This window comes from Silurus aristotelis (genome assembly GCF_946808225.1).
Source record: "Silurus aristotelis genome assembly, chromosome: 1".
NCBI classification, from domain to species: Eukaryota; Metazoa; Chordata; class Actinopteri; order Siluriformes; family Siluridae; genus Silurus; species Silurus aristotelis.
Window position 1 is genome coordinate 11,843,100 of NC_139574.1, and position 14,069 is coordinate 11,857,168.

General features: G+C 37.7%; 1 protein-coding gene across 1 annotated transcript in view; it reads right to left on the reverse strand.

The window, feature by feature from the left end:
* Positions 1-7,580: 7,580 nt before the first annotated feature.
* The window catches only part of tgfbr1b (transforming growth factor, beta receptor 1 b), an 81,054-nt gene continuing 74,565 nt past the window's right edge, over positions 7,581-14,069 (reverse strand). The window contains exon 9 of the mRNA XM_083547061.1: positions 7,581-13,291. Within this exon, the coding sequence (XP_083403187.1) occupies positions 13,166-13,291 (126 nt within the window). The 3' untranslated portion in view covers positions 7,581-13,165. The remainder of the gene's footprint in view (positions 13,292-14,069) is intronic.

Sequence of the window (14,069 nt, forward strand, 5' to 3'; positions counted from 1 at the left end):
GTGTGACCGTGTGTTTATGAAGCGAGTGTACAGGAAGTGATTAAGACAACTGAAGATGTGGTGAAGGGTGCGCCATCTTATATACAGTATTCATTTTTTTTATGAAAGTAACATCAGACAAGGAAATTAAAAACAATTAGTGTCCAGTTTGTGGAAAGCTGTGAATTATATTGTTCAGTAATTTGTTTGTAACAGACAAACAAAACTATATCAAATACAGAAATGTGGCCTTATTTTTTATTACTTGGGGTGAAATCCAATATTTGCATGAATCAAAAATCTTCCTTCAGTATCTTGCTGTTTGTTTGTTTGTCATTTAACACTGTTTACAGTAGACAACACGGCCTGTGTGAAGATCTCCTTTGAAGCCTTCGATACACCACACAGAGAGCTGGATTGAAGTATGGTTTTTATCACTTTCTTCAGCACATTTAAATACAATATGGTTTAATAGGAGCTAAGATGAATACTTACTGCACAACAGGCGTTTAATACATCATTTTGGGTTTGGCCTGGACGTATGGCATCTGTGGGTGGGGTCAATGAGAATGTTGGTAAGAGGATTATTGGACAGCATGCTCTTCACATTTTCTCAATATGATGATTGGGATAGGTCTCATAGGGATTGAGCCTTGTTAACAACTGCCAATCATTGGAATGGTAATGTAGATGACTGACAGCTTCACTTTGAAGCGATCAGTGCCAGACTTGCAGAGTGTTCGGAGGTGCAGCATTTAAGAACTGAATCCATAACTTCTTTTGCATGACTAGTATAGTAAATTATTATTTATTACAGTAACTGTAAAGTTATGATTGATTGATTTGATCAATAATCATAATTTGATTATTACTGATTGTATAACTAGCTAGTTAGCAGCTTAGATAGAAAATACAAATAATTATGTTGACCCGATTTTCAAGTCTTTTGAAGCTCATACTTATGAAGCGAGACTGAAAGCGGAGGCCAGACCTATAATACGGATAAAACTGAACTAACAAAGAAAATACTTCAGAAACAGAATCTTCAGAATCTCTGCCTGAGAAACTATTCAGATTATTTTTTTGCACATGTTATGTTATAGATATAATCAAATGTGCTTCATATTTTCATTACTTCCCATGAATGTACATTTTAAGTGAACAGAAGGGTTTTTGTATTTATTTTTGCAATTTAGTTTTTGCTTAGATTTAGACAGTTTAACCTGTCTGTTTTGCAAGGCAAAGTGGGCTTCAGCACAGAGCAGGAGGGAAGCTACTATACCAAACCTCCTAATAACAACAAAGCCCCAGTGGAAAGGAGGGGACAGTTCCAGATAACTTGGTCTTCACATGATGCAGGTCCTTTCAAACTCAATCAGGTCCACTTAAACTCGAACAGATGGTGAGCATCTGAGAACTGGTATCTTCAGGTTTATCTACAGATGTTCTCTCTGGTTCAGGGAAACTCATGTCACAAATTGTAGTCTTGCTGAGATATGAATTTCTCTCTAGTCTGAGTCTATACTGTCGAGCAGGGTTTTTTAGGACCTGTCTTAGTTGATGAGCAGTACCTGATTTTCTTTTTAAGAGTTTGGAGTTCAAACTACCGGTAGTTAAATTTTCGTCTCGTCGGTGAGGTCTTTTTCCCCCGTGTGTTTTTTATTTATGATACGATCAATATATTTTAAGACTGTTACAAAATGTGAAGAAAAAGAATATTGGCAGAATCTACTGTATATAACTTCACTTTATTACAAAATTATTTATGACCTAAAAAAGTAATATAGATTTCGCTTTTCCTGTGCAATTGGAAAATTGATCGAGTCTGTGAAGAAGCGAAATTAGAGCCATTGATTAGTCTGCAGCCTGAAAATGAAGTGAGGATGGCAAAAAAAAAAGTTCACATGGTCCACCTCCATGAATAAAAAGAAAAGACTTGCATAGAGACAAAGAAATAAACAGAACAAGCTGAGAACAGAAACACTTGTGCACCCCTTTATCTCTGCTGTTCAAATTGTTAGAGGAAAACATACTATACACATTCAAACCAGTTCGATTATCTGAATTTCTATATTCAAGACCTAAAATCTCATTTCTTTTCTTGCCAAGAAGCAGTTATTCTTTCCTTTTTGTTTTCTTGAAGAAATCTCATAACCCTGCCTGCCACAAAGCATAAAAACAAAGGCTGGACAAGAGCAATAAGCAAGTGATCATTTCATTTGTACTTATTTCTTCTTTATATTTCACTTTCTTTCCATCATCTAACAAACAGGTGTGTTTGCAGCCATGTGCCTAAAATCAGGTTTAAACTTACACAACATTTTCATTCAAATATCAGACTAATACAGAGTTATTTAGTATGCAGTGTAAGTAAAGGTTCAAGGCAACCATGAAACCACTCATCAGAATAAACCATGAAAGCGATGCATTTTATTATTGCACTATTTATAAACGTATCAAAACGTTCATAAAATCGTAATTGGAAAAGCAACAGTGCCCCCTGCTGGATATTATTATACAGCAAGAAGCACTTGGTTTAAATGTTAATGAGGCTTTTTACCGAAACAAAAAAAAGCATTTTCTGTTGCATTTTACTTGTGTTTATTTGCAGAATTTTCCTACACACTGAACTGGCCATCTCCTCTGTAATAAAAAAAGTCAGTGCTTCAGTCTTTCTTCAAGCTTCTGTGAAATATTTTACAGCCTGACCTTTAGAAAAAAGAAAGATCGATTCTTGGGCAAGGCCTGCAAGTTCTCTGTAAGCAGATCTTTCAAGATAGTAAATGGAAAACACATCAGTAGATACGGTTTACTAATGACCAGGCATTAGACAGTAACTCGTTCATATCTCGCTATTTTTTTATTAACGATCATTTATTTTATATATTTAATATAAAAAAATACATCAAATCTTCCTATGTTTTAGTTTTATTTTATTCTGTTTTTATAAATTATATTATTATTTATAAAATAATTTTTTATGTATTATTTAAAAGTTGCCATCAGCATGCTCTTTTTCCATTTGAATCAAAATATTGTTTGAGAAATGATATTTCATAATTATGCTTTGCTATATTGATACAAGAAATGAGAAAAAAAAGAGAGTCTGGATCATTTTGGTTTTCAGAATTGATGAATGTTTGAGTGTGTATTTGGGAGGTTTTATTAAACCTTGTCATTGAAATACAACCAACATTTGCTCACATAATGTAGGACAAACTGTAATTCCATCACATCAGGGGTTCCAACTGTTGCATTGTTACTCGTGCACTCAATTCTGCTTGGTCAGAAGGTGGTCATTCGTCTTTCTCTAACAGAAGCTCTGAATGTAAGGTAAATAACCGGTTTCTAAAAATGCACTCATTCAACACGTTCCCCATAAACGGTATTTAAAAAATTGTGTAAAAGATGTTTGTTCAAGAAGTTTTCGAAGACGAGACGTTTATTATGTCAAGTTTTCAATGTCGGCTCTTTGCAAGAGTCAGAGCAAAAGCATTATGTTTTCAGTATGTGCTTCGTGGTTTCTCAGTAACATGACAAGCTTGACTTCTGTCTTATTAACTTCAAAAGAGAAAGAAAAAGGGGATGACAGTTGATATTTTGGTGCTGTGAGAGTTATCACTCACATTTATGACAATATCAGATGTTACTGAAATTAAATATGCCCTTAAATGAAATAAAGGTTGTAATTAAATTGCTGCATGAGAAATAAAATGTCAGTTTGGACTGTTATTAAAAAATAGTCAATCTTATGGTCTTAATATTGAAAAGGCTGATGGCAAGACGCAGCGGTGTGACATTTGGTCGGTTCCACAGCTCTTTAAATTAAGCAGTAATGAGCAGAGCCCAAGACAGAGAAAGCAAGACAGAGATGTTGAGGGGGCGGTTGTGGCTTGTATGATTCAGCTATCGATTTCCTCATTTTGTTATTGACCTCAGAAGTCAGCGGCTCCCCAGTGACTTTCTACAGAAGAGCGGCTGTGGAGGAGGCTACGGGGTTCAACATCTCCCACAATCCACGGCTCAAAATGGCAAGTTTATTAAACTAGGAAATGTCTTCCTCTGTGCTTTTGGCCTTGAAAAGGAAAGCAGAGCTCCAGCCAGTGCAGGGGCTCAGCATTAACATGTTACAGCTGTCTTCTGTCAGGTCACCTTCTATTAAACCCGTTAGGCAGAATTAACTTCTTCAACAATTTGATCTACAGGAGCTCGTCTGCTCGGCCTTCGCTCCCCACGTGCATCAATAAACCTCGGCTGTCCATGACTCTGTCGCTGCTGTTCCTTCACTGGGCCACTTTTAATAGATACTGATCACATCAGACCAGGAACATCCCACAACAGCTGCAGTTTTGGAGATGCTCTGACCCAAACATCTGGCCATCACAATCCCTTTGTCCCTTGTCAAAGTCGCTCAATACTTACGCTTGCCCATTTTTCCTGCTTCTAACACATCAACTTTGAGGAGAAAATGTTCACTTGCTGTCTAATATATCCCACATAATAACAGGTGATATGACGAAGAGCTAATCAGTGTTATTCACGTCACCTGTCATAACGTTATACCTGATCAGTGAATAATTATATTCTTATTATCATTATTATATAATATACTAGGCCTGTTTATTTTGTAGATGAGAGCTGACAACACCTCACTAAAGCTGATCTAATAAACTAATCATAAATATTAGTTTTTTAAAAGCACACATTCTAAAGATCAGCATCCACCATGTACTGGTTGGTAATGCACTGTATGTCACTGTGCGGGATCTCGATGTTTCATTTAGCAACGCTGTTTTACCATGTACTCAAATGACAATAAACACCCCTTGACTTGACCCTCTCCTGGTCCTTGATTCAACGCTGTCGAAATTCCAACTTCATAGACACAAAAGTGCAAAGCCGAGGTCATGGAGACACTTATTTCGAAGCACATTCGTGAGTAGAAATTACTAATCTTTTATAAAGCAATGCTGGAGGATTTACATGACCCTGAGTATAAAAGGTTACATAGGTGAAGAGCTGCTTTAAAGAACAGAGCATAAAAGTTTGAATATTACCACTTATAATGAAAACCTTTAACTATGTTTACAGATCTAACAGACTGCCTGGATTGTTACTGCAAATAATGGACATTAAAGAAATTCTAAAACAATCCATGGAAAGTGGATTTTTGAACACTTGCCAATCATAGATACAAAACCTTCTCCTTCTGTGAACTCAAATCAAAATAGGGTTTATTTAGTTCTAGCAGCCTGTTTGTTATTAGGCATCTCTAAACCTCATTAGATGATGAATGAATTGTATAATTAGTCATTTTGACCCCTCAAAATGTTCACATTCTAATCATAACTGTTTTTCAATTGAATTTCCTTTCAGTGAATTTTCTAACATCTATGTAGTATTTACTATTCCACAATTACAGTAAATCTAATACAAGTTTCGAGATACATATGATATTAATCCGAGGCTCTGTTGGCAGATCATTTTTCTCATTCCAAGCAGCATTTATTTCAGGAAGAAAAAAAAGCTAAATAATCTCCCAATATAACAAGGCCATTTAAAGCCTATTTATAAAAAAAAATATATATATTAAAATAGCCTTTATTAAAGATTTTCTCACTTTCGAAGATATAGGGTTTATTTTTTGTACTACCACACAGAGTTGTCTTGGTTACCTGGATCAGGGTTTTTACATCCATGTATTATTTCTTTTAATTCTTATGTGTGCGACAGTTGTGTGTATGGAGTTTGGGGGAAAAAAGGAGGCAAACTAAAATATTTGAGATACTATTGTAACTTAATCACTTGTTACACCCACGGTGAGCTGAAAAGCATCTCAGCAGGCATGAAATAATAAACCTTCAGGTAAAGAGGGCTACAAAAGAAAAAATGAGTACAACCCAATGATTGGGTTGTACTCGTCTGCAAAGAAAATGAATACGAGGAAGCTAAAGCTTAGGGGTAGCTCAGTGGTTGGACCTCTGATCAGAAGGTTGTGGGTTCCAAACCTAGCAGCTACAAGCTGCCCCTGCTGAGACCATGAAGAAGGCTCCTAACCCTGTTCAGATGTGTAAATAAGAGAAGGTTAGTGTAAGTCCAGTGATCCTCTGCATACATGTTATTACATCTTTCTATATAAAGACTGAAAATCTCAGTAGGTCAATTTCTGAACTACTCAAACAATCTGCTACCATCAAAGTCACAGAGATCGTACTTTTTCTTCATTCTGATATAAACATTAACTGAATCTCTGCGTGAGGCTTTGCAATGTTCTGCTGCTACATGACTGTAACATGGCTGTTTACATGCAGTAACTACATTCAAGCATAAAGGGGCTCCTAAGCTTTTTTTGAGAATAATAACTTGTTGGAGTTATTTTCAGAGGTCAGTAAATATATACTGCTATACAAGCTGCACACTGACTGATCTAAAATATATAAAAATTATATAAAATATATTATATAGGTTATTTTCTATAGTATTGTCCCTTTAGAAGATCTACTACAACGGTCACTGAAATGTGAGGGGTGTACTCACTTTTGCGAGATACTGTATATATACTCAGGGGTACAACTGCACATTTGCTGAGGGGTATGCAAGGTCAAAATAAAAGACAGGAGTCTGTATCAAAACAAATGAATAAATATACAATTTTCAATATTCTAAATAATTAAATAGTTTGCTGAACTCTTTACTCTTTTAATGCTCCAGGGTTTGATGGAAGTACAAGTATAACCGAGAATGTACTAGACATCTACATCCAAAGCCATGGTAATGAACATGAGTGTGTAAGTCAGCAAAGTGCACTAATGCACCATGTGTTCCTTCTGGCTAGAGTGTTAATTATTTTTATTTTTTTAGGAGGATGTAGAAACATTGGAAAACATTGCAAGTAGATACATTTAAAAATAACTATAAAAATTAAATCTGTGAAAAAAGCAGGACTTTGTGAAAGCAAACAAAAAAAGTCCTTTCATTCATCTTTCAGTAAACATCAGGATCACAATATATCTGGTATTGATCAGAGGAACACTATGCATGTGGAGAATACACCCATGATGGACACCCATGTCAGTGTCCTGAAGTTCACACCCTCGTCCACACCTATGGGCAATTTACCATATTCAGTTTGCAGAACAGCATGTGGAAGAAAGCCGGAGAACTCAGAGAAAACCTTTAGAAGGAGGTGGGAGCTCAGTGGTTAAGGCGTTGGATTCTACAATATAAAATTAAATTCAGAAGGTTGGGGGTTCAAGCCCTGGTATTGTCAAGCTGACATTCTTGGGCCCTCGGGCAAGGCCCTTGATCCTATATGTTCCAGGTGTGCTGTATCATGGCTGACCCCAGCTTCCAAGCAAGCTGGGATATGTGAAGAAAAGAATTTCACTGTGCTGTAAGGTATATCTATTATTATTATAATATGAAAACTATCAAAAACAATATCATTGTTCCACAGAAAAGAAATGAAAGTGTTTGTTTGAGCTGAAATATTGCTTGTAGACTCTCATACAATTTTTCATTGGTAAATCATTATTCTTTTCATCTAAGACAAGAGCTTGATCAAAGTCAAGCAAATGACAAAAACACAAAGAACGTCATGAAATTAATTTTTTTTATTCACACCAATTTCTAGTCCACTATGTTAGAATGGCACATCAGCGTCACTCCCCTACGTTCCTATGTTGTTCATTTGTACGTATGTACACGCTATAAAAAGTCTATAAATAATGCTTTAAAAATTAAGTGGGCCACAAAGCCTTCATGAGAGCGCTCTCTCGTTCTCTCTCTCTCTCTGCCACCAATCACTACCCTACTAACCAGTTCAGACTTCTTTTTTCTTTCTTTTTTTCTTTTTTAACAAAAAAAAGGCCCATAATGCATTATCTACACAATTGAGAAAGAGGCATTAAAATACATTGTCTGATAAAGCACTTACGAACTAACGAACAGAACGAGAAAATAAAATACAGATGATGGTTTAAAAAAAAAAAAAAAAAAAAAAAAAAAGTTTATTTGAAGACACAAGGACAGCACAATGCCACATAAATGTACCACTGACACAAAATGTGAATTCTCCGATTTAGCATTTCATAGAAACAAATTTGCAAACTTGAAGTAAACAAATAGAATATATACACTGAGGTAAAAATACATTGGTCTTTGAAGGAGGTATGTTTTTCCCCTATGGATTACTTTTTGACCTTTTTTTTTTGTTTTTGTTTTTTTTTGTTTTTTGACTAATTCAGCCTTTCACCTTTTTTTTTTTTTTTCATCTTTTAAGAAATTTCCTTAAAAACCAAAATGATGCAAACATTAGAAATCAGTCACTTGCAGTGCATCATTCTATATGGAATACAAAACACAATAGAGTCAAACTTAGGCACCAAATAAAACTTGATAAAGCTTTTTTTTTCTGCCTTTCCATCATGTATGCACACACACACACACACACACACACACACACACACACACACACACACACACACACACACACACACACACACGCACACAGAATGAAAAAGCACCTTGGTTGGCTCCGCAGTCCTTTAATGACCCAGACTCCTGCGTTTCTCCACACTGGTCCATTTCCTTCAATTTAAATCATATCAAATCAGCTTCACTGTTTCATTACCTATTTATCTGATTTTTGGTGCTACCGGGCCACCGTTCCTCCAGGGTCTTTCTCACAGTGTCCGGATGTTGGCATAGATAAAGAAATCGAACTGTAATAAATAACTTGGCAATTGCCAGTAGAAAGCCTGAGGACTGTGTCGCCGTATACATTTGCATAACTTACTCACCCGTCTGTACGCCCTCTCCGGCATACGCGTGACCTTTATTGGAAATGCTCAGCGGGTTGCGCTTTAATTAGTGGGAATGTTTACTTTTGCATCTGCTGAATACAGGAGATGCTTTTACCTCTACAGAATCATTTAACCTCCCCCACAAAAAAAAAAAAAAAAAGTATGAATGAAAAAAATTTTGTGCAACTTTTTTGTGCATGGTTGCATAAAAGAGCTGCATAATGCATCACAGAAAGCAAACGGATGAGCAAACAGTTGTGCAGGAGTCTGGGCCATATTTGCAGGACCCCTAATTAAAAAACACTGTCATTCAAATTCACCCAGGATGAGTGTATCCTCGCCCATGTTCGAGGGTGCAGATGGGTTCGGAGGCACAGAAGTAAGTGACATCGAGAGCAAAAAAAAAAAAAAAAAAAAGAGCGGGAGAGAGGTCGAGGAGCCGGTCCGAAACAGCTCGCCCATTTCCTACTGTACGTAATACACCATATGAAAAACAACAACAAAATATCTCCTAGCTACAAGACGTACGCAGTGAGAAAGCGAGCATTACACGGCGAGTCCTCTCGCTCTCACCCGCTCGCATGGAACCAGAGGTGCAGCGGTATGGATTTCCTGTTAAAAGTCATAGCTGGTGTGGTTTGACCTGTGACGGTCAGGAGGATACCTGCATGTTACTGTGAGGAAATACCTGGTTATGCATGTTTTTTTTACATCTAAATAGGTCACTGGTGAATCCGTAAAGAAAAAAAGGCTGCTGGTGATTTAAGACAGAAATATGTCAGAGAGAAGGAAAAGAAAAAAGCATGGCCGGCCCAGGAACATCTGCAGTGGCACGATGAAATCAAAATTTCCCCAAAAAGTATGATTTTTTTAGCCTTCGAAGGAACCTTAGCAATAATAAAAGACCAAAATCTAATTTTCTTCCCTTTTTTCACTCTATAATACCTTCTGGAGGGAATGTGCTCTATCCTTGAACATACTGGGTTCACTTTAACCTCTTCAGCTGTACAATTTCTCTTTCACTGAATCGGACGTGCCACAGGGCCAGCAGTCTAACGGACAAGTTCACATACACTTAGATACTTATTTACAATGTACATATTTATACACACTTCCTCCACCATACATTTATTCCAATTAGGACATTCCTCAGCATTTAAAAAGAAAGGATTGTTTTTCCCCTGGGGTGGGGGGTGGGGGGGGGTGCACAAAAGTGACATTACACTGTACAGGAGCAGAAAAGGGATGTCTGTGTCCTGTAATTAAAACTCGTGATGCGGTGTGCCAGAAACCTAAAAATGTCGGTATACGTCTAAAATGGATGAATTGATAGTTTACAAAAACAACAATTCACTCACCAAAAAAAAAATTCTATTCAAACACTGCAAACGAAATGAATAATTATCATGAAAACTCAAATCCTTTTTGTGCTCCTGTACACAGGCAGAAAATGCAGCAAACCCGCCTCAAGACACGATCCCAATTTTATTTTTCCCCCTGAAAAGCAAGCGACAGAAGTGAACATCCGTTTGCCACACTAATAAACATGCACAGTGTGTTGTGTCTAATGATAAAAGTTGTTTTGGCTGTAGGGTAGAAAAGCTTGTATATAATCAGTATAATCACAGTACAGGAATGCACTGTAAACATGCCATGATATTCAGAGGCAGTCTTGGCCACTGGGTGTTAATTATGTTCCACAATAAAGCACAAAAAAAAAAAAAAGGATCAGGCAAATAAAACAAGCAAAACATGATGAGCATGATAAGTACCATGCTTCTACTCGCACTATTGCTTTAAAATGGAGGCTTAAAAGAAAGTGGACTTTGCTCAATCATCCAAACAATAAATTTTGTAATTTAGATTATTACACACCACTTCTGAAGGCTGAGCTCAGAGGACTTATTTTCTCATTATTCAAAAAATATTGGGAAACCTGACTTTTCCTGCCTATGTGTTTCTTTACCAAACAGTTCTGGAGGCACACATCTGTATAAAAAGTCACTTATACTAGGAGACCAAAACCTGACAAAGCCAGCTCCATGAACATATGGTTTACATGGGGTGGATACATGGTTGAAGCTCTTCACTGGTCTGTTATAGAGCTCTGACCTCAACCCTACTAAATATCTTTGGGATGAAATGTAACGCTGACTGCACCCCAGGCCTCCTCATGTCAGCTACATCAGTACCTGAACATCCTTAAGGCTGAATGGGCACAAGTCTCCACAAACACATGCTAAAATCAACCAGAACATCATCTGAGAAAAGTGGAGGTAATTATAACAGCAAATGGGGACTAAATGTGGATGTTTAAGATGCACATACGGTCACTTATGGGTGTGTGTCCGAAAACCTTTTGTTCATATAGCGTTAACACTTCTATAGAGTAGGTGATCCACAGAGATAGATTGATTTAAGAAAGTGTGGTGAAGTTTTCTTTCCAATTTAAGAACTAACAGCTGTAGCAGGTCTTTGAGGACATTCTTTCTGGTGTGTGTTTGATTAACACAATCTAACTTGTAACAAGATGTATCCAGAAATGAACAAAAAGTATGATGTGTAGTAATAAAAACGTATTGTACCCATCGAGTATGTGCTGTAGGAAGATTTCCCACCCGTCGTTTATTGGACGTATTCCTACAACAGAGCTCAGCGGCGACGCTTTTCGAATGCGATGTTTACATGTGACCGTAAGCTTATTTGTGTGGCAAAAAGGACGTCCTTCTACACGTATAACAGACAAAACTGCTCAATCAGTTGCTACATTTAATCCTTTCATTATACACAATATTAACCCTACTGTTTAAGCACAATTAAGTGAAATCATTTCTTGTTTCTTTCTTTCTTTTTCTTTTTTTTTACAAAACAGGAACAAACAATGCTATTGGTCCCTTAAGGCTTGCACAATAGAAAGTTGAAGCAGTCAACAGGATTTTGCTTACATTTTACATCTCATACACGCACGCATGCGCGCACACACAAAGAGGGTTGCCATAAAATGCTGGAAAATCTATGGCTTAGTAAAAGATCTATTTGCTATATAGATAAATGAATATACCCCATCATCTCTTCAACACTGAAAACACAGAGTACCATAAAAAAAGACATTTTTTTTTTAACATGGCAATTCAATTAATGCTGATGTGTTCAACTTCAAACATTGCATTGTTTTTAGTTATACTGTTTAGAGTTTCTTTTTTATTTCATCTTCTTCTTCTTTTAGCTTTTACTTTGTACATTGTCGTCCAGTCGTTTGCTTTAAGCGCCAGTCTGTGAGAGTAGCTCAGTTTATCCAAATCTGTGTGTCAGTTATGAACAAAAACCTTTCAGGAAAAATTAAAAATAAAAAAACAGGCCCGACACGACCGCGTTAGACCTCGGACCATCCTCTTTCCGCATCAGGTGTGTCAGGGAGGAGCGAAAAACGTGACAGCCGATCCTCAGCTGCCGTTCAGCAACAGGGACCCGGTGATCAGCTTTACTGGAGATGAACTGAGGTCTGAGCTGAAACGTCCCTCTGTGCTGCACTGACGATGATGACGAAGAGGAAAAGGATGATGTAAAACTGAAGAAATGGCACCAGCAAGTTGTGTGTGGTGGCCCCTCGCTAACGTTCGCTGCGTGTGCATAATAACAAAGACGGACTCCGTGACGGACGAGCCTTCGCGACGGTGACGCTCGTTACTGCTTTCTTTCTTTCTCCCGGTTAGACGGACAGCGAAAGGTACAGGGGCCGAGCCACGGCATGAGGGAACGTTGGTTTAAAGCAGTGGCACTTTCCGGTAACACCTGGCTTGGAGGGCACGGATGCCATTGTAGCTGTTGTAACTGTTGCCGTAGTAACAGAACATATCAAGATATAAAATATAAGATAGGATTTCTCTATATTGCATATGTTGCAGCATGTTTGCCAAGACTGAATGAGGTCATGTCCAGTTTGTTGGGAAAAAAAAAAACAAAAGCAAAAAAAATAGGTACAAAAAAAAAAAGTGTTGAGGAAAGAGAGAAAACACAAGGTGCAAATTCCCGATCGAGACATCCAGCAGATCTCATCTCTCCAAGGTTAACAGGAAAAAAAAAACAGTACCTGACCATTAAATGACCTTTACTGGGTAAAGTCTTTCATACAAAGCTAAAGGAAAGAAAAAAAAAAGATCCAAACAAGCCTTTATTCTTAGTGCTCATGTCCATCATGACCTTCTCTCCCTCTTTCACGGAGAAAAAAAAGTCGTAATGCAATATTCATGGATAATCAGAAGAATGAGCATGACCATTATAATGAACAGATATTTAAAATAAAACAAAAACAAACAAAAACAAAACAAAACAAAAGCAGTAGAATAATATGTCAAGGTGTGTAGCTCTCCCGGAGCGCAGGCCTACATTTTAATTCCCTCCTGCTGGCTGAGCTGAGAGAGTGTCTTCTTGATGCGTAGGGCGGTGAGGCGAGCAGCTCCGTTAGCATACCAGCATTCTCGCATGATCTTCGCCATCACCCGCAGAGCCTGAACACAGCGAGACACGGAAATATCCGGTGAGACTCACACAGACAGACAGTCATTAAACATGACCCTGACAATATATGGTTCAGAATACACACACACACACACACACACACACACACACACACACACACACACACACACACAAATATATATATATATATATATATATATATATATATATATATATATATATATATATATATACAGGAAGTTAATGGTTAAGGCATTAGACTTTGGATGCAAAGATGAGCTCAAATCCCAGCTATACCATTCTCAGATCCTTAGCTGCTCAGTTGTATCTTCTTCTTCTTCTTTCGGCTTCTCCCATTAGGGGTTCGCCACAGTGGATCATCCATCTACATACCCCCCTGTCCTCTACATCTGCCTCTTTCAAACCAACTACCTGCATGTCTTCCCTCACCACATCCATAAACCTCCTCCTTGGTCTTCCTCTTTTGCTCCTTCCCGGTGGCTCTATCCTCAGCATTCTCCTACCGATATACCCCATCTCCCTCCTCTTCACATGTCCTAACCATCTCAATCTCGCGACCCTCATTCTGTCTCCAAAACGTCCTACAAGCATTATCCCTCTAATAAATTAATTTCTAATCCTGTCCATCCTCGTCACTCCCAACGAAAATCTCAACATCTTCAGCTCTGCTACCTCCAGCTCCACCTCCTGTCTTTTACCTAATGCCACTGTCTCTAAACCATAAAACACCTCAGGTCTCACCACAGTCCTATAAACCTTCCCTTTCACTCTCGCAGACACTCTTCT